Source organism: Physeter macrocephalus, chromosome 13 (genome assembly GCF_002837175.3).
Source record: "Physeter macrocephalus isolate SW-GA chromosome 13, ASM283717v5, whole genome shotgun sequence".
NCBI lineage: Eukaryota > Metazoa > Chordata > Mammalia > Artiodactyla > Physeteridae > Physeter > Physeter macrocephalus.
This window is the reverse complement of record NC_041226.1, coordinates 53,277,153-53,298,869: the sequence shown is the minus strand read 5'-3', so window position 1 is coordinate 53,298,869 and position 21,717 is coordinate 53,277,153. Positions and strand designations below refer to the sequence as shown.

Genomic DNA, 21,717 nt, shown 5'->3' with positions numbered 1-21,717 from the left:
TCTCGCGAGAGCTTCCCGGACCGGCCGCGAGAATTGGGGCTCAGGTGTAAGAGGAGTGCATCCCGTCGGCGCACGGGGCTAGAGCTCTCGGAGAAGTGGGATCGCGAGGCCGGTGCGCGGCGGTCTGCGCGGTCAAAGGAGCGCCGGGCGGCAGCGGCGGCAGCAGAAGCAGCAGCGGCCCCCGGCGCGTCCGCCGCCTCCGCGCCGCCAGCCGCCGCGGCTGCAGCCTCCGAAGGGAGGCCGGGGGAGCCGGCGTGCGCACTTTCCCGCGGACTTTCGGAGTGTTTGTGGATTTACATGCCAAGCCATCAAGATGATGTCCATGAACAGCAAGCAGCCTCACTTTGCCATGCATCCCACCCTCCCTGAGCACAAGTACCCGTCGCTGCACTCCAGCTCCGAGGCCATCCGGCGGGCCTGCCTGCCCACGCCGCCGGTAAGCGCCCCATGCCCGCGGACCCGGCCCGCGTGCCCGCCCCCTCCCCGTCTCCGAGACGCTGCATGTCGGGTGCTGATGTGTGTACAGGTCCCGGTGCGGGGATTTGCGGGCAGGGAGTTTTAGAAGAGTCCCGTTGCGAGGCAGGCTTTGTACGGTGGCGCTTAGTGTCGTGTTCCCGTCTCCTCTGCCTCGGTGTCGGGCGCCAGCGATCGGACTGGGGAGCGCTGGGGCCATGAGTTTCGACTTCCCTCCACTCTTTCCTGTTAATTTCATGCCTTGGAAAGGCGTTCTCTGTGCGTGTTCGGGTGCGTGACCCGGGTGCCCAGCTGCGAGTTACATCTGCACTTCTTCTTTCCCCCTCCTTTTCCGTCTCCCACGCCCGTCCCCGGAATGTGTTCCTGTGTCCCCCTCTCCTCCGCATCTGCCCCTCTCCTCACACTCCCGTATCTTCTCATCTGACCCCCTGTCTGGTCCCCAATGTGTCCCTATTCTGTCTTTCCCGGTCTCCACTATCCCCACCCTCGTCGTTATTATTTTGCTTGCTTTGTGTTTGCCTTTTGCTTGTCGTGCTTTCCGGCTTGTGTGTGGTTGTTCTGTGTTTTTGCTTTTTCTGGTTTTGTGGTTGGTGTTTTTTTTTTTTTTTTTGGTTTGGTTTGTGTCGCCTGCAGCTGCAGAGCAACCTCTTCGCCAGCCTAGACGAAACGCTGCTGGCGCGGGCCGAGGCGCTGGCGGCGGTGGACATCGCCGTGTCCCAGGGCAAGAGCCACCCGTTCAAGCCGGACGCCACGTACCACACGATGAACAGCGTGCCATGCACGTCCACGTCCACCGTGCCGCTGGCGCATCACCACCACCACCACCATCACCACCAGGCGCTCGAGCCCGGTGACCTGCTGGACCACATCTCGTCGCCCTCGCTCGCGCTCATGGCCGGCGCGGGCGGCGCGGGCGCGGCGGGCGGCGGCGCCCACGACGGCCCGGGGGGCGGCGGCGGCCCGGGGGGCGGCGGCGGCGCCCAAGAAGGGGCGGTGGGTCTGGGCGGATGGGGCCGTGCCCCCTGCCGAGGACGCCGCCGGGGCAAGGCCCGGGCTGCTGAGGAGGCCCCCGGGGGGCGCGGGCGCGGCGGCGGCGGCGGCGGCGGCAGCGGCGGCCGGGCAGGTGGCGGCGGCGTCGGCGGCGGCGGCCGTGGTGGGCGCGGCGGGCCTGGCGTCCATCTGCGACTCGGACACGGACCCGCGCGAGCTCGAGGCGTTCGCCGAGCGCTTCAAGCAGCGGCGCATCAAGCTGGGTGTGACGCAGGCCGACGTGGGCTCGGCGCTGGCCAACCTCAAGATCCCGGGCGTGGGCTCGCTCAGCCAGAGCACCATCTGCAGGTTCGAGTCGCTCACGCTCTCGCACAACAATATGATCGCGCTCAAGCCCATCCTGCAGGCGTGGCTGGAGGAAGCCGAGGGCGCGCAGCGCGAGAAAATGAACAAGCCCGAGCTCTTCAACGGTGGCGAGAAGAAGCGCAAGCGGACTTCCATCGCCGCGCCCGAGAAGCGCTCGCTCGAGGCCTACTTCGCCGTACAGCCCCGGCCCTCGTCCGAGAAGATCGCCGCCATCGCCGAGAAACTGGACCTCAAAAAGAACGTGGTGCGGGTGTGGTTTTGCAACCAGAGACAGAAGCAGAAGCGGATGAAATTCTCCGCCACTTACTGAGGGGGATGGGAGGTGTACCGGGCGGGGCAGAGCGGGGAGCCGAAGGGGCATTTCGGGGGGCTTTCCCCGGGCCTGTTTCCCCCCGGATTTAGTGTCCGTTGTCCTGCTTGCATTTGGGGAGTCCCTCCTCGAGCGCTCGCCTCCACCTCGTCTCTGCTCTCCCTGCCCTTACCCTCCCCAGCTTGGAGGACTGGGGTGCCGGGTGTGGACACCGGAGAGAAGGGCGGGGGGGAGACGAGGGAGCGTTTGTGAGAGTGGGGAGTCGGGGGAAGGAAAGCGGAGACTGGAGGAGGGGTTCTGAGGAGCAGGATGGCTCTGGGGGTGAGGGTGGGGGGAGACTCGGGAAGGGTAGGGAAACTGTTTTTGACCAGAGACACTTATCAAAATCTCCTGGGGACCAAGGAGCTATGTACAAAAAAAACCTACCAACCACCAAAAACTAGACAAATAAAGACAAACGAAAACAAAACAGAACAAAAGCAAAGAAAAAAATGCTTTAGAAATTTAACTTCGGAGAGTCGTGTTCTGCAGCTTCATCCCCCCCTCCCACCCCCAAGGAAGAGAAAAAAGAGCACCACGTTATTACTATCGCCCAGCCCTACACACAGGAACTGAGTCAAAGACCGAACACCAGACGAACCAGAAGGTGAAATTCTGAGTAGCAAAGCTAGTTGTTCTGTTTCTGTGTTTAATTTAATCCTTCCTCTAAGTCTCACCCACACCCCATGCAAGTCCTCTTTGATTTATTTCCTCTTTTCCAATGAGACTCCGATGGCTGCTCTCCATTGCCAGAAAGTGAGTAGGGGCACAGCTGAAAGGGGCGGCGGGTGGCTACTTGTTTAGGTGAAGTCCAAGTTTTCCAGTGACCCAGCCTATACTCCTGTGGCCTGATAGGTTAGACGGGGGTCTTTAGGGAGAGAGAGGCATAGTCTTTGGGCTGACCAATAAGCAGAATTTAGAGGCTCCGAAATAAATATTTTATTCTAGGAAAATAGAACAATTTTAACCAGTTTTTTACTCTTTCCATTTTTGCTCTTATATCTAAGATCTAGAAAACAGGCCATTTCAAAATAAGCTCCCCCCCCCACTCATATAACTTGCTTGACCTTTCATTTATTTTTCTGAGTGGCTTATTTTAAACTACTTTTTTCCCCCTGTTGATTCAAATAGATTGATGGGGTGGCAGACAGTAGGAGAGATACGCTGTCCCATTTTCTCCACAGAACAGGACCCATCTTGCTCTTCTAAGTCCCCTTTCTTCTCCCTTGGAGAACATGAAATCATTGAAATATTGAGAAGTTTCTGCTTTCACTTGGCGCAGGACTTGGCTGTGAGAAAATCAACTAAATCCAAGATGAGAGGAAGACAGGTTTAAAGCCCTCCATTTATTTCAAAAGGGTCTGCATGTTGGGAGTGGGGGGAAGCAGAACAACTGTTTCATTATTATTATTATTAAATTATTATTATCCAAAAGTAATTTATTGCTGGGGATAAATGTTGGGTAGCAAGAACTTTAATTTGCACTATCAGTCTCCCAAATAGAAAATCATGTATAGTATTTCATAGTAATAATCAAGGTACTTTATGAACTACTGATGTATTAAAAAAAGAGAGAAAAAAAATTGAAGGTGGTTAGGTAAAATGCCTGCTTGGTGCACAAGACACTCTTTTGATCTCGGGTGGAGATGGTTTATTACCATCCTTTAATAAGAACTAAAAAATTGAAAACAGAACAGATGAGAAAAGAAAAAAACCTGCCATTTAACAAGACTGAAATCATGCATGATCTGAAAGGTGCAGAAAGAAACACAACTAGGTCTCACTCTGGTTAGGCATTATTTATTTAATTACATTGTATATCATTGTTTGCAGCGCAAACATTCTATGCATTTGAAACTGAGCACTAAACTGGGCTAGCTTTCTGATAGACCGTTTTGTGGATAGTGTGATTTCACAGTCTACTGCCTGTTTTCACCGAAAACACAACTTTCTTGTCATATTCTTGTATTTAGAGGAAAAGGAAAAAAGGAAGATTACTGTAAATATTTTCTTTAATGCACACACTCACACAGTGGTTACGAACTGCCGGTGTTAATCCTGAAATGCCTCACGGATTGATCTACCTGTCCATGTATGTCTGCTGAGCTTTTTCCTTGGTTATGTCTTTGCTGTCTTATCTTTCCTTCCTCCCCACTTCCATCAGAACCACTTCTGTGCGCCAAAATACAACAGGGGGATATGTCCCAGTGCACTTACAAATAAAACATAACTGAAAGAAGAGCAGTTTTATGATTTGGGTGCATTTTTGTGTTTATACTGGGCCAAAGTCCTGGGAGAGCCGGTCAACAAATGAGACTCAATTCAACCAAAAATACAGGGAAGGGGAGGATGTTGAAAGGGAGGTGAAAAGAGGGGAAAGGATGAGAATGATGTATTTTTCTGCTGAATCAGAATTCACTTTCAGATAACTCATGTGAAAGCGGTGCTCTGAATAAAATGAATTCTCTATTAGTTGCCTGTGTTTATCAAAGTTTTCTTTTTTTTAACTGCAGAAACCCTTCAAGCACAGCCCTCGCTTCAGAGTGGTGGAAGGTAATAAATAACCACGCACTCTCAAAATATTTAAATCAAGGTTCGGTGCAGAGGCATTTGGAGGTTTGTATGTGTTGTTCTAGCCTAAAAACGTTTCTAAGAAAATGTTGTAACTAAATGACTTTTATTTGGAGGTTAACAAAAACCATCCACTGATCTGTCCAGCCATGGTGTCAAATGCCTCTGTTCATTTGGAACTTTAGTGTACCACCTACTGCTCCAGAGGGACCAGAGATTCTCTGTTGGTGACCCGGGACTAGATCAGATGCCAAATGTAAAAAGTTTCTTAATAGCTGGGATTATATCTTCTGAAGTCATCCTACTTTAGCCAAATCTTTTTAATTTCACCGGCAAATCTGTGAAACAAAATGCTTGATGTTCAAAAAAGAAGAGTACATTTTAAAAGCTGTGATTTTAAACAATTGTTAATGTTTAAAAAAAAGCACTAGAGGTATTTTTAAAATAGATCTCTTCCATCAAAATTGATTTGTTTCTGTTGTTATTAACTTGAAATGTCATCAAAGTTTTAAATAAAATACATTTGTTTAAAAAAAATACCCACGTTATTTTATAGAAAAGTATGACCGGATTTCATTGTTGGAGAACCAGGAATGAACAAATAAACAGATTTACAAAGGCTGTTTTTTTTTAAAAAAAAAATCTGCCCCGAATGGAAATGTTGCAGGCAAATATATTTGTATTATATAATGATGACTAATGTATGTAATAAGAACCTAAGCATTTGTTTTGTATTAAGTAAAATCCTTACCAAATAAAGAGAAGACAATATTATGTTAATAAAACAGATTATGAAAATACATGCTTTGCAGAGTTTCCTATTTTACGTAGTAGGAAGCTGTGCAAAACAAAACAGGAAATGCCTTGCTATCTAGTGACTGAATCTGTGTACTGCCTGAAGGAATATTAAGACTATTCTAAGATACCTTTGTCAATTCATGAAAAAACAAACAAATAAACAAGCTAACAGACGTCCACCTGGAGAGAGTGCTAAGGCTTGCTACTCAGTGGTAGTTAGTTAACCTTTCAAAGTTTTCTGATTCTGAAGAACGGAACTTCAAGTGAATTCTGGCACTAGTCAGTGGGTGGAAATAGCGTGGCTCCGGTCCTTTTAAATAATCTCAAAATAAGTTGGAGTGGGAAAATTGTGCTCTGTTTGCATTTCAGCTTCTCAGGAAATGCAGGCGGTGGTGGAGTAGGAAAGGCAAAAGAAAAGTAAGCATAAAATGCATCTACCACGTTTAAGCCACCCATTCGTTTTAAATTTTCTCTTTTCCCCAGTCCTAGCTCCGGGTCCCGCTACTTCTGTAGGTCTAGGAAATGATGTCCTCAAGACGGTTCAACTAACTTCTTAATAGAATTTTGTTTAATGCGTGTTCTGAACTTGCTCTCAACTTCGATTACACCCTCATAAATAAACCGTAGGCACCCACTGCCGTGATCGTATCGACTTTTAATTTCTTGTGGTATTAAGGTGACTTCGGTCCCGTTCCTACACTTGGCCGCGCCAAGAGAGGACAGGGCGCCCTGGGCCGAGGACTCACTTGGTCAGCTCCCGCCCTCAGCCCCTTGCCCCGTCTCCCCGGTCTTTCCGCCAACCTTGCCTGAAGCATCCGTACCCCATCTTTCACTTGGATGGGCTTTCATAGTCGAATCCGTGAGGTAGGAATTGTGATTTCTGACCTGGCTAAAAGCAGCGTTCCCCACCCCATTACCCCATTCGAATGGCCTTGGTGGCCGGCGAGGTGATAAAGGTGACGACCACAGTTATTCTCTGGCGTGGTTTTGCTGATGGGTGTTACTGCCGCTGCAGTCTTAGCCCCAGTCCTCGCGAGCGGTTCCAGAGGAGAACGCAAGCTTAATTGATTTTTAAAAAATAGCAGCCGAATTCTAAATCTCACGGGGGGGGGGCCTCTTTCCCACCTGCGAGATAAGCCTTGTCGCAATAATTACGTTATTTAATATTTGATCAAACCTTTGGGCCACCGCGGCGGGAGGGGCCGGGCCGCCTCACGCCCTCCGGGGGCAGCGGGCAAGCGGCTCGGCCAGAGCCGGACCAGGCACGTGCGGCGGGGGCGCGCGGCCGCCCCGCTCCGGTTGGCTTGCCCTTTGAATAATTCATGGCCTGAGGATTCTGGAAATTAATAAAATGAATGATAACAAGAAGCTAATTAAAAACTTTCGTAATTGTTGTCAAGTCACCCTGGTGAAGAGATTGGGCAGCCCTCCCTCTCCCCCTCCCCGAAATCCGGTGGTGGCTCCGTAGGGCGGGGCGCGGGCCCGGAAGGGCCTTGAAACTGGAGCGGCCGAACACTCCTCCGGCTCCCGGAGTGATTCCGGAGGCGGCCTCGTGGTGCTGCTCCCTCCCCTCCAGTCTCGCTGGCTAGACTTCGGACTTAGGAGCGGGTGCCGTTTCAAACCACAGGCGGAGCTGCGTGGGTCAGAATCTGCAGCCAGGAGGGGAACCGCCCTCCCCCGACCCAGGCAAGGTTTCCGACCCCCTGGAAACACCCACCCAACCCTGGCAGCCAGCGCGGGGAAATCCCAGCGCCCTAGGCGTGCGAGCCGCGGCCCAGCGACCAGGTACGCTGGGTCTGTGCCCCTCCGCCGCCTGCCGCGACTCGCGGCCCGGAAGCTTCCAGCTGCCGGGGGCCTCAGCTCCTCTCGGACGGTGGGACAGCTACCGGCTACCGAGGCTTAGCTAGGCCGTGGATGACCGGAGCGGTCAAACGCCCGAGTGCCCAACGTCCGGCGCGCGTGCGCAGGCGTGACGGGAGGGGTGCGGACCGCTGGGAGCGCCGCGCGGACGGGGCGCGCTCCGAGTGCGCACGGGGCGCGCCGAGCTCGCGCATGCGTGTTTTGTGTGCGGCGTCACCTCGGAGAATTGAGCTGGAGTTCCGCAGCTGGTAATTAAGCGCTCCCGAATGTTCTTTCCCACCCAGTAAGGGCTTCTGAGGGCGTCCTGCGAGAAAAGGGAATGGACCAGTATCTCGCAGAGGTTAAAAATACTCCCCTCCCCACAGCTTGCCTACGTCAACAGACGTCCTAAACACCACAAAACTTACAAAACTGGTTGACATTTTTTGGCAAGAACTGGGAGCAATAAGGTCTCGGCTTTTGTTTTGTTGTTAGGGTGCACACCAGCAAAGCCCTGCTACGAATTTGACCTTATACCTGGCGCGGGAGGAAGGCTGGCCGCTGGGCATTAGTCCCGGGGAATTCCGTAGAGTCCTGGATCGCAAAACGGAGGATGAAAATCTCGGTTTCGAGAGAAGCTGGCAAAGCTCAAGCCAGGGGACCAGTGTCCTGCTCCTGCAGCCCCAGGGGTGGGGCTAGGAGCGCCCGTCTCCCATCCGTTGCCCCAAGCCCGAGGGCCCCGGAGGTCACTTCTTTCCGATTTAGAAAGCGAAGAGAATGGGAAAAAAGAAGAAGAACTAAAGAAGCGTGGAGAGAAGTGGCAAAAGGAGGGATGGAGACGGAAGAGAGGCAGACTCCTTGCATTGATTAGGTAAAGCGAATTACAAACCAAAGTTTGGTAACTCTTGACGCCTGGCTTCAGTGAGGCATAATGCACACAAACTTTTGTAGGCATGGATCAGAATAAAAGTGTTGACAATTTCCAGCCGCGGAAATTCTCTTACACCAGTCTTTCCCTCCCCCCGCCCCGCCCCCGCCAAGTGTTGACAATAAACATTTAATGAAGGCTGGGACCCGGCTGTCTCCAGCCAGTGTCTGAATACTTTAAGCAGACCATTAGCACGGCTTCTTCCACTTCAAACATCGCGCGCTACCCTCTAACATTATATACATACATACATATATATATATATACAAAGTGTGAGACAAATAGTATGTTTATACGAATATCTTAAGTGGTGTGCAGTAGTTCTGATACCCCCTGTACATACTAACAGAAACCAACGCATTGTAGAGTACTCGCGCTTAAAAAACTGTTAAATACAGTTAATGCAATATTAATCGCCCTTTGGTGATATAAAATGCAATATTTTCAGGCAGCTATCGAGCTTTTCTAGAAGAAGAGCTGATGAAAAGAGTCACAGCTGAATAGTGGAGAGAGAAAGCCCGGTATTTATTGCTTTTGTTTGGCTTTTGGCTACAGAGACAGGAACCTTCTAATGGGGTAAGGACATTTATTTTATCTGCAATCTATTGCTGCTAGAGCAGGGGCGGCAGATGGGGCTGGTACGATAGTCACAGTGTAATTTAGAGCGAATCCTAATAACTAATAATGATTTATGTTAATTTTGATCACTTATGCGACTTTACCAAAGCGTTGTGATGAAAGAAAGGGAAAGCAAGAGAACCAGAACGTGACAAGGAGCTCTGAGGCTGAGATTGGAGCTCAGTTATCCTGCTTAAAATGTGTTTTATGAGTTAGCAATGGAAAAACAGGCAGTTTAAAAAGCAGGTAGGATCCATTTGACTCTGGGCAGAGGTATCTCCCGGAGGCTTTCATTTCTTCTGAAAAGATACCTAAATGAGAGGAACCGTGACGCCTTAGAGCGGGAGTCTCTTTTATCGCAGTTTTAAAGAAAAAGATATGGTTTCAGTTGTTTCATTTGCTTATATTCAACTGAGGTCTTGTGTGTGTATGTATGTGCACGCGTGTGTGTGTGTGTGTAGGGGAATCAAGTGTGTGAGAGGCGTTAGTGCACGCAGGGGTCTTCCTTCCAAAGTGTAATCTGAGCCCGAGGTTTGAAATCAGCCTTAGCGCCTATGAGCAGGCTCTCGCGCACTGTCGCCACGCCTTATGCAAAAGTTTTATTACTGCGTGCTTAAGCAAGTTGCCTTTCTCGCTTCCCATCTGATATTTGTTTTTCTAGAATCAACTTTTGGGAAGCTTTGCCTTCGCTGCCTCCCGTCTTTCCCCTCCCTCAAGGGATCCCAGGGCTTTTAAACTTAAAAGTGCTTCCCCTCTCCCCACCCTCCTGGTTAAGTGGCACGGGTTCAGAACCCCAGCGGCTGCCAACAGGACGCAGTTCTGCACGGGAACAGGCGATTTTCGGCTGCCACGCGGTGCATTGCAGAGGGTCGGAGCGATTTTGAAAGGGAGGGTGCGCCTTGCTCATGGCACTTTACTTTTCCGGTTACCTTTTGCGCGTTTCAACGCCTCAAGGCTATAGTTTGAAAGTAAGACAGCATCAAAGCACCTCCTTATTAGCTTTGTATTTGAGAAATCCGAAGATGAAACTACCTAAAAGGTTTAAGAGGGCGGAACAGCATTTATTTGCCAAGCAAACAGAGTACAGTTCAAAAGGGGTACAGTGGTTTATCAGCAGGAGGCTGGAAGGAGAAGAACGATGGGTAAAGGGAATTTCAAGCTTCAGTTACGACGTTGAAGTGAATTAAATAAGCTTCAAGTGGGTTGTCTGCTTTGATTTTGAGTATCATCTCCCTCGCCAAAAATTTATACATACATACATGTGTATATATATTTCTGCATATATGTACATCCTAGAGGCTTACTCCCCCTTTCAGAGTTGTTGTCAAGACTTTGTAACTTAGGTTTTGTAGACCAATAATAGTTATCTTTCTAGGGATTTGATCGCAAATGTATTTAAAGTATAATCTTTTAAAATCCAAAGTTTCATTATTATTTTCCCTTCTTATTTTAAGGCTACAGATGTAAAAATGCACTTAATTTCTTCTACTAGGGAAAAACATCAAGCTACATGATTAAGAGCTGTTTCTTTCCTAAATATTATGCTGTATTTTGTTTTCACTTTTGAATCATCTCTATCAGTAAGTGTACTGTTATTGTACTGTTAATATTCCTGGTATAAAGAGGACTTTAAACAAAATAAATCTTTAAACAAAATAAATCCAGGCAGCTAACGTTGCCTGTTTACTGATAATACTCAGGAGCTGGTGTGTGTTTGTGAGCTTGAAGCTGCGCCCCCACATGCATATCCATATACAAACAGATTTTTACTGTGTTGTACTAAGTACAGTTTTTACTGTTGTTGTTGTTGAGTATAGTGGAGTCTTATTTCTAAACTTTATTCTGGTTCTGTCCCAGTGTTTCAGGGCCAGAAGCAACTCCCTTAAAACTGAAGTCTGGTGCATTATTGAAACTCTCTATCAAACAGCTCTGGGGTGCTGCCTTTCTGAGGACGCTGACTCTAGATGAGGTCTGACTGTCTGACTGCACATAAGCCCCTAATATGTTAATGGCCGTAGGGGATGCCTAAGGTACTATCTCAAGCTGCTTCGCACACCATATGTCGGGCCGTTAGCCACATGGATCTATTAATCAAAAAGAGCTGGAGAGGGAGAAGAGGGTCTTTGAAAGGGCGCGAGAGCAATGGGGGAGGGGGGAGAGGGAAAGAGAAAGCATTTAAAACCCCCATCGTTTCTGTTTCTTTTATTAAAAAATGAACAAAAATAACTAAAGAAGGCTCAATCACTGAAGATTTCCTGTCAAGTTAAAGATGGTTTATAAATCCCTACCAAAAGAACTCGAATAACATCTGATTCTTTTAAAATAGAAGGCAATTTTACCTGGAGGGTCCTGTTTAGTGTTCCTTTATTGCAAAACTTTTATAAGCAAGACTCTTGATACAAAAAGTTGTTTTTGTTACGTAGGTTGTTTTGTAGATGAGCTTTATTAAAAGTAGTAGGGGAGGTGGAATGAGGTAAATGTGTGTTTAGGGGATGGAAGGGGGGCCATGGAGGGAGATGTCTGGAGGATTTGTAATGAATATATAATTCATCAATATGTATCTGCACTGACAGTAGAGTTTGCCCCACCTTTAGTTCTTCTGATAGTAAATGTAAACTGTTTATATTTTTATCCCTTCTTTTAAGCTGGCTTTATGATAAATGAAACTGCAGAGTCTACAGGGTACAGAAAGTATTTAATTCTTTTAGGAGGAGAGGAAATGGGAAAACACTTAAAACTCCCATTCTTTCTCACTTCTGCCTTATTTAGAATGATCTCTTCCCCCTTGAATGTTTAAAAATAATTTTGGTTAGATAAATACTTTAGAAAGTTTGCACAGCCTTAGAATTGACTATGTACTCAACATGGAGATGGCATACATGAATAAATACATTAAGTCTATAAGAAAAATTTAGATTTTTTTCTTTGAGTGGTGAATATGTTTGTCTTGTGCCACAAACTTAGCATTTTTAGAGAAATCAAATGAAAGTACTGATTTTAAAATGTCAGAACTCTCAGAAACAGAGCAGTGAAAGGAAAACATGTAGGCACTTAGATTTAAAAGTTCTGTTCTTTTCATGTGTTACCTAGGGATAGAGAAAATATAAAATCAAATGTTCATTCAGGTATTATTATTTTCTAAATTGATAGTCAGTGATTATGAACCATATGAAGACTCAATTTCTGGATTATAAATTTTAAATTTACAATCTGTAATTAATGGAAAAATTTAGGAAAGAATACCCTTGAATATGATTTTTAATGTTATAGTAGGCTTATACTAAAGTTATAGGATAATGGAATGACTGAAAAGTTTATTCATCTTAGGTTTTAAAATATATATATATGTGCAAGTGATTGACTGTTTATTTATATTTGAGAACATAGATTATTCATCCATTCCACAAATCCTCTGTCATTAACATAGACTCATAGTACTCTATTATATTGGACTTGGAGAAGAGAGGGGCAGCAAAATGTTCTTATTTATGATTTAAAGATACCTTAAAGAAGATACTTGTGAGATTGTGCTCAATAACAAACAAGAATCGTATAAAAGACATCTGTTACATTATTCATAGGATGTAAGTGGAGTACTTTGTACTGTATATTAGATTGGATGTGTTCAATATTTTCTATTTTCACAAATGCACCTATTTGTGCTTATATAGAAGTAAGCTCTTAGTTACAAGAAAAGGTTAACATTGGTAGGTGCCTTTAATTAAAAACACCAGTACATTAGGTTGTTTGGTTTGCCTGGAAAATCATCTGTCACTCTTTCAGTAAAAGGAAAGAAACAAACAAAACATTTAAAACATAATTGTAGAGAATTATATTGTAGAGAACTGCAGTCAATCTGTAAATATGAGGGGTTCTAAAGCACTATATTTCATCCAGGAGATGATGAATACATAAAGACAGATCATCCTGAATCTCAAGAGTAGCTGCATACAGAGAAACACTTATTATCTTTAAATTTTGGTGCATGCCACAAGAGCCTTCATTTCTTTCCCTGTAGTTAAAACGTAGCCCATATATCTGTCGCATTGGGTTTCCAAAGACTCGTAACTTAATTCCTTCAGGCTATTCATCAGCACAGTAATTAAACTAGCAAATGGATGTAAATAAAGTGAAATTGGTTTCATGACAGATGAGGCGAAGAGGCCTCTGACATGAAACAAGGCAGGACAATAATGATTTCGGCAGCATTGGGTTATGGAAGGAACCCCAGCTGGATTTATTAGGTGCTGCAAGTGATTTGCTGGAAGCGGGCAAGACATGAGCACTCTTTAATTTGACAGGAATTTTGCATCCTAAAGAGCATATTGAAATATAAGTCCAGAAACAAGTTCAGGCAAACTGTAAACAGATGTATTATTGGACTGAAGGTACTATTCAATATTTAAAAAAGGAAGAAGAATAGAGAACTACAACCTGACCCCCCGCCCCATAGAAGAGCTAAAATTGCATAACTTATTACCTAATCCTAGGAAGTGACAAAATAATTATGAAACATTCTTTTCTGCTTATGAATTCTATTGCTACTTCAGGGCTGGCAATGTTGTGTTTCCACGTTTATTTGCTTGGGAAAACAACTAATACTATGGATGATTTAAAAACCAGCATGATAGAAACATCTGTAGAAATTATGGATACATGCATACCTGGGAGGGGAATGTGACAAACTGGGAGAGAAGCCCACATGGGCAACTTATTTTACAGAGTGCAATTATTACTGCATTTAAATAAAATCTGGGATAAAGATCTGGTACCAGCTTATTGCCTCTAGCGGTCTGTGCCTGGATACCCAGAAAGCGCATTTCTAGCTACAGAGAGAATTGTCTTAAGCCCTTGATCAGACGAAGCTTTAAAATCAAATATAGATTTGTCCTGGCAAAATAAGCAGTTCCATAGATTAGGGGGAGCCAAACTATAGCCGAAAATTGAGAAACAAGAGAAGGAGAAGGTGCAAGGAATGAGTTCTTGGCTGGCTCAACAAGACTTAAATGGAAATTGAGTCACCAATTCCATTACAATAAAGCAGTCACACATAGAATAAATAAAAGGCAGATTTTCACACTAGGAGCAGATTAGCCCCTTTCACCACGAAAAGAGGAGAAATGAACTGCTTTACGCTTAAATGTAATCTCAATTATTTAAGCCCCTTTTCATGAGGAGCGAAAGCCTCCATGAGTGGTGCCCTCCCTTCCCACAAGATTCACGCAGGATTTTCAGCACCGTGGCCAGCTCCCGGGAGGCGGGGGTGGGGTGGCAGCAAGTCGGGGCGGGGCAAGGGAGGAGGGCGGAGGGGGGGGGGACGTTAACCCAGTAAATGTGAAATCTAAATACTCCTGAAATTCTTCAGGCCGTTTAATTATTTAGCAGTGGATTCGGATCCACCAGTGGGATACTAATGTGGCCCAAGTCCTCAAAATTTTTGGAAAGCTGTGTTTTAAAAGAGATTGGGGAGGGGGGGAGGGACAGTAGGTTATTAAAACTCTTAATGCAAATAAGAGCTTTTAAAAACTAAACTAAACACCCACTGCACGCCCACTATTAGAAAATAGTGGGTGACTTTCAGGCCACGAAGGAATTTACAATGAAACTCAGTTGGCTTTCTCCCTGAGCCTGTCCTTTTTTTTTTTTTTTAAACAGAAAAATATGCCTAATTATTTTACAGTTCTTTTCCAATCGCTAGGCATAGGCAAGTCCTCTAATTATAATACAGTCTGAATAGGGGGAGCATATGGAGGAGAATGTCAAGAAGAGGGTGCCAGGGGCAGATCCTCAGAAATCTGTATTCATTTCGGGCTCTTATTTGTTCAGTAATCTCTACCATCATAACTAAATCTTGAAGCACTGATGTAGTTCGAGTTGTTGTTGACTTAACGTCAAAATTCAATCACTGGGGGTTTTGCATCAGCCGGGCTACTTATTTGTCTAATAAATCCGTCATTTTGTAAGAAAAATATTTGAGCAGCCGTACTTGACCTCTTGGTATCCACAAGTCACATTTATTTCTCCCAGTTTACAAATGCAAAATCGAGATGATCATCTAATGCCTGGAGGAACTGTGTTGATTTCTGATTGGATTTTAGATGGAAATGTCTATTTTAAATACCTTGTGATTAAATTGTACATATAATAGAATCCATGCATTTTAAGCTGATTCCTGCTTGGAAACTTAACAACCTGCTCTGCTAGTCACACGGACTGATGCCAAAAAAAAAAAAAAAAAAAAAAAAAAATCCCACAAAATATCAAACCCACCTTTTCCAAACAAACACTTAAATTCAGTATCAATTTTAAGACTTTATTAAAACCAGAGTCTTATTTTTTCTTATCTTAAAGTAGTTCTCTTATGGATGGATTTTTTTCCCCCAGAAAATGTTATAATTCCTGGAGGGTAGGGCTTCATTATCCCAATCCCAGGGACAGCACATACAGAAGAATTCATGGCTAGCACTTCAAACTCGGGGCTGCAGTTTGGAGTGTACTGCTACACTGTAGCTCAAGTCCAAGGAAATCCACATCTCCATTTCTGAATTTTATTAGTCAAGGAAAAGAATGTGTTATGTTTGGTTAAGTTAATTTTATTATTCAGAATAACAATGTGTTTGGAGATTGCTTGAAAATATTTGTTCCACCCGTCTCGTACGGGATCTCCTTTTAGCACCTTCTAGTGCAAGGCCCCTTCACAACTCAAGAATCTTTCTGAAATCTTTGGCTAAGGCACAACGGTCCATTCGAGAGAGTTTCTCTGTGTAGCGTTGGGGAGAACGAGTCATCCCCAGGACCCCTTCTGTTGTGGCAAAGTGCTTGACTGAAAAGAGACGTCTTCAGAGTTAGACTGGAGAACTGATTTTGTCAGTTGGTGATGAGACTGGGCTAACTGAGGCCTCAGAAACCTGGAACAACCGAACGCATGCATTTATCCACGAGGCGTGTCCTGCACATGCAGTCCCACCTGCTTGGCGGGGATGGGTGGGGTGTATTCTGGTCGCACCTTGGCTGAGGGAGGAACAGGACCTGGCAACCCACTCAAATTTTGGAACGCCTTTGTTTTGCACCCCTTGTGCTTTCTTGCTGCGGGGCCTGCGCGTGTGTGTGTGTGTGTGCGCGCGCGCGCGCGCGCGGGCGCTCTTCAATAACTAGGAGATGTGTAGAGAAGTGTTGCTTAAGCTTGTTTGTATCTGAAACTGTCTTGATGGTTCGACCCTGTATACAAGAGAATTCAAGCCCTAAGTTGCCATATAGGGGGAGGGTCCCTGAGCCCCTGCCGCCTATGCCCTTGCTCTGCCCTGCGTTTCACTCCCTCGGAGCCCCGCTTGGGTACCGCCTGAGTTCGGTGTTCGTACTTTTCCATCTCCTGCTCAGTTTACGCTCGGGATCCCCTCGAGCCTTCGGCTTCTCTGTGGTGGTGATGAGAAGGGTGCTCTTCTCAAACGTCTCGGTGCTCCCCTGCCCGGGCCGCCTGGGAGCTGGATCCCTGCGTCTACGCAGGGCAGGGCTAGCGGGTGGCTTGCGGCCTCCGGGATGGGACGGTCCAGCTAGGGCAACCCTCCGAAGGGAGTTCGGCTCCTCGCCTGGGGCGAGTGTCCGAACGTGCTCCTGCTTTGGCTCGTTTCCCCCCTGAGACCTGTAGTGGTCGCTAGTGAGCAACGGGTTTCCTGCCTCAACTTGCAGTGATCGTGCACTCCTAAAGCTTAGTAGGTGCCGGTTACTGACCAGTCAGTCCTAGGGGAAGGCAGCTAGGATCCGGGAAACTCTTGCCGTCGTAGTGTGCAGTGTTCATTTCTGAGCCTTTCTCACAAACATTTCACTTCCATTTCCAAACCAGCCCTCCCAAACACTGATTACTTCATTTTCCCCTGATAGGACCTTAAGGCATTTCAGGTATTCAGAAAGACATTGAAAAACAAAACAAGACAATAAAAACAAAAAATAATTCTCAACTCTAGGCCCACCCTTCTCTGTGAGAGCAACAATCTACACGACTCTACTCCCAGTTCCAAGGCTTGTGGAGGATGGAAGGACTAGATTATGTCTCTTTGTGGTTTATGCCAGTGGGTCCGGCTGGATTGAAGTTCTAGTTATGAGGAGGTGAAGGAATCATTCTTTAGTATGTGATGAAACCGGTCAGACTGAATTGGCAATTTTGTTCCGGATTTGTTTCTGTTATGAAAACGTACTGATGGGGCTTTCTGAGTCATTGCTCTGTCCTATTCTTTGGCCTCACTCCAGTCCTTGTCCCAACTTCCCCTCAGTTCTTGAGAGAAACGGGAAGGAGGTGTTCCTGGTGTTCTTGGGCTGTCTCCTAGTTGATTCTCTATTTTGCCTTCAGCTGTGGAGATTCTGAGGGGACTTTATTCCTTGAGTGTGGTTAGGCGAGGGAGACAAGACAAGTGTCTAGGAAGGCCCAAATCCCTGGGCTTTGTTGCTAGACAAAGTTTGCTCAGGCCTCCTTTTGGCTTTCAGATTCTTCTCCATCCCCTGGAATGTTGGAGGAAGGACTTCTACATTTCCATTGGTTTCCTTTAGTTTTTCCAGAGTCAGTCACTCTATCAGAAGCTGGAATTAAGTGCAAGAAGGTAGTTGTGACTGGTGGGATAGTTAGGAGATAGATGAGGGCAAAATGTTTCAGAGAGAGATATATTTTTAAATGCAGATGAACCTACACTTACAAATGTATTAGACATCATTTCTTAGAGGAACCTTTGGAGTATTTAAAAATACTCAAGACTTCTACCTATAGGGTTTTGAAGTTAGCTTTCACCTGCATAAAGTACTGACACGTTTGTGAACTTTTTAATGAGAACAAAACTGGTATGAAAAGGAGGAAGTACTTTGGCAGTTTGAAAATATTAATGTTAGCTTGTGGAAATAGATATATTACACTGTAGTTATTAACAACTTATAAAATCTTAAATCAATATAAATTAATTTAATTATGATTTGTAATCACATTATGCATGATCAATTTGAAATACTACATTAAAAATAATTAGTGCTGGGCGCCGTCACTTGTCACTCCCCTAGTAGCTTAATGAAAAGGAATGTCATGTATCACCTTTGGGTTAAACCTGTAAATTAGGATAAATGCTTGTTTTCCAATAAAAAGGTGGTAAAATAATTGTACTTTTAATAGACATTTTTATGACTGAGTTGTGAATGTATAATGGATTTGGGGGGGATGGTATTATTTTTTTTTTCCATGGACCTTGTTAAGTATTTATTAGGGTTGATTGAGCTGTCAGTGTTCTTTTCAGGATCAGACCTCGAGGATTTGAATGAAGACTAACTTTTATGTAAAAATATCATGCTGTCCTCGAAGCCTGTGCCAAGAGGTCACTGCAGATGGAGGTCCTAACTTAGCATAATGGGTTTAACATCTCCATGACATCATCAGGGAATCTGAAAGGAGTCTAAGGATAATCAGAGTGGTCATTCAGAAGGACAGTAAATATTTTATGAGGATATATAGAAGACAGGAAAGATGGTCAGAAAGGTGATTCTAAGCTCCTTAGCTTTCTGTGAAAGAGGCTTCTCAGTTACTTGAAGTTAAAAGAGCCACTGCATATTCTTATATTAGTGAGACCCTTTCCAGACGCTTGGAATAGGACCCAGATTCGGTCCTATTTTTTGTTTGTTTGTTTTTTGTTTGTATATGATTATTTTTGTTTCCTGAACTCTTCGTATTTTGTCAAGCCACCTGTATTTATCCTTTATATGCTTGCAAACAGGAATACACATCCATTATTCCTGGGACTATTTTAGTTTATTGATTTCCCAATATTATCTAGCTCTGCAAGACAGGTTCTTTACTTTTACGGTGATAATTGAAATTACCAGAAGCATATCAGTAGTGCTTGTGAATTAGATGAATTCAGTAAACTCTATTAATTATTTGTTTTATTTTTTGCCCTTTATTAAATATAATATTTGAATTCTTATATTACTACAGGTGTTTAGATGGGATTCCCTTTAATCCGCCCCTGAATTTCTACCTCCAGCACCAAGCAGGCATTGAATATATCTCTATCTCTATCTGTCTAGAGAGTGAGAGAGAGAGAAGAAACAGTAAAAAATAATCCATGAAACTACATGATTCAGAGTCTTAAACATCTCTAACTTATGATCATTTTGTTTCCCGCCAGACTTTACATGAAAGAAATAAACTTATTTTGTTATTTGAAAAGTAGATTTTCCCAGAATATGTTGATGTACACTTGCTCAGGTTTATTGGGTTTTGTTTTTATCACACTTTGTGTTAATGGCATTAAATGTCTGACATTAACCGTTAAAATGGGTATTTTAGGCTCAATTTCAGAAAAACCAACTGGAATGAGCACTGAGTCTTCATAAATTTATTTGTTTATTGTTATAAAAAGTCCTTTTGAAAGAAGCCCGCATGCCACAACTAAGAGCCCTCGTGCCGCAACTAAAAAAATCCTGCGTGCCATAACTAAGACCCAGCCCAGCCAAAATAAATAAATAAATATTTTTTAAAAATAAAAAAAAATCCTTTTGATACTTTTGAAAAGAAAAGAACTTTTATCATTCTCTGCAGAGGACATAAAATGCATTAAATATTTGGAAGGGTACATAGAACATTTTAAACTCTAATATTTAATCTTCTCCCTTCCAAACTTGATCTTTCAACATCTTAGGGATGGGTACATCCTTAGAAGCACAGGTGTTGTCATGCCATGAAGCCTTCCATGATCTTCTAGCTAGGAAGAAAACTACCTGTGAATTCCAAGGCCCGTTTTTCCTTTCTTTAGTCTCTTGATTCACTTTGCCTTCTATTGTAAAGTCATGTTTGTACTCTTGCATTTCTACCATAATAATGGCTTCTCAAGAGAAGAGAGTTTATCTTTTCTACCTATCTATGTCCCAGAATTTCTAACACAGTATTATATATAGTAGGTAATAAAACTTCATGAATACGTGAGTTAAAAAATGCAGAAGTTTTTTTTCCTGATTATCATATTGAACACATGTGTAAATACTGCAGTCTTTTGCTCTTCTTTCGTATAATTCCATTTTACTCTGGTGATTTCACACACAGTGGACAAATGGCAACACTGACCTTTTCAGGCTGAGGTTATGCTCATATTTATATTTTATCTTAAAATTATGTTGTATCAATTAGAATTCAGTTCCACAAAGCTCATCATAGTTTTATTTTAAAGCAATTTAAAAGCTGCTGATATTTAAAATATTGTAATTGTCTTTAGATAATTTGTGGAAACAAAATTTGTGCCCTTGCCTCATGTCACTGCAATTGGCTATGGACTGTTCTCATGACTCAAAGCCCTGCTCTCTTTACCTAAACCCCCAACATACTCCATTATTTGTCCCATTGTACACAGATCTTGCCTTAAAAATTTGGCATTATATGGTTTCCAGATATTAACTTGAGAATGTCTCTGCGTGATTCATCCTTTCTTTCCCCTTTGTACAGTCACTGAATATTGCAATGCAATGATTTCTGCAAGTGGACCAGTCAAAAGTCAAATAAATCATTCCTTTACAAGATACAAAGTTTAATGTGCCAGTTAGCAAGTTTTGCTTCTTGGTAATGGGGCTCAGCAAATTTTACTTTCTGACACATTTTATAACCCTTCAAAGTAGGTACAGTAATTACAGATGACTCAACTTCCACAGCCCTATTCGTGCCAGGCTCTGCTCTATATCTCTCTGAGAATGCTTTTGATTGCAACTGAGTAATTTTTTAGTGATTGATACTGTGATTCGATCAGTGCATCAAATGTTACAGTGTTATTTTCTGGGACTCCAATGCCTATTGGTTTTCAATACAGGAAGCAATTATTAGTACTTTAAACAAAGGGAAGGATGCTAAAAGTGGGTAATGTAAGCATACGTCATTTGACTATTTCTATTTTTAAAATATAAAATCCATCTTGCATTTTAAAACACCAAAGAAATTTTACTTGCAATGACTGTTTTAACTCTAGTTCCTCATCTGAGAAATTTCTCTCATGCTGCGAGGTTTTCTTTGTCTACGATAGATAAGAAAACACAACACTTCTAGGTCCAATCCTTTTCACATTAAACAAACCCCCAAAGGGAAAATGTACCAGTTCTGGGCCTGAACGTTACATTTCACGAACTGAAACCACAAGGACCAAATATTTTGTTAGTCACCATCCTTTTTTTTTTTTTTTTTTTTTCATATTTTGAGCTGTTTGCCAAACAAAGAGAAGGCAAAACCTCCACATTTATACATTTCTACATTAAATGTAGAAACATTAAAAAATTAGATTAGGAAATAGATGAATATAATGACCTTACTCTCAATCATATGCTGCCAGCTAAGTGTTGGAGACTGAAAAATTGCACTAATGAAGCTATTTGAAGGCTTTTGTGGACAACTGCTTCCTCTTTGAAGATTAAATGAATGATGTTGATGTGATTAATCTTAGTACAGGGAGTGATGCAGCAGCTAGAAAATACCTTGGTGATTTTCATAATTAAACTGAATCAACATTTCAAAGAAATGCCAGTGTTATCACTTGTATATTAGAATTACATTCATTAGACAGAAGAAACAAATAATTTGAGCAAACAAGATTTTCCTTTTGGTGTACTGAGATTTCCGTCATGTCTCAGAGTATCTTACTATAAATCATCATTACTGTTTAATTTTGTCCTTGCCTTTTTTAGCTGTTTTTATATCTTTGTGTGCATGTGTAGTGCTGTTAATGATTCAAAGCATCTTGCTGCTCTTTTAGTTATTTTTCAACCTTTGAATTTTATT

The 21,717-nt window shown here is 43.8% G+C and overlaps 1 protein-coding gene across 1 annotated transcript; it reads left to right on the top strand.

Moving 5' to 3' along the window:
• Positions 1-204: 204 nt before the first annotated feature.
• POU4F1 (POU class 4 homeobox 1) lies at positions 205-2,140 on the top strand. The gene is made up of 3 exons (XM_055089546.1): positions 205-436; positions 1,108-1,392; positions 1,505-2,140. The coding sequence occupies exons 1-3, from the start codon at positions 314-316 to the stop codon at positions 2,138-2,140; spliced, it is 1,044 nt and encodes a 347-aa protein (XP_054945521.1). The 5' UTR covers positions 205-313.
• Positions 2,141-21,717: the final 19,577 nt, after the last annotated feature.

Excerpts from the sequence above, each read along its gene's own strand:
- POU4F1 (XM_055089546.1), top strand. The coding sequence starts at position 314 with ATGATGTCCATGAACAGCAAGCAGCCTCACTTTGCCATGCATCCCACC. Across the intron at positions 437-1,107 it reads CCTGCCTGCCCACGCCGCCG|CTGCAGAGCAACCTCTTCGC; the intron begins GTAAGCGCCCCA and ends TGTCGCCTGCAG. Across the intron at positions 1,393-1,504 it reads GCGCGGGCGGCGCGGGCGCG|GACGCCGCCGGGGCAAGGCC; the intron begins GCGGGCGGCGGC and ends CCCCCTGCCGAG.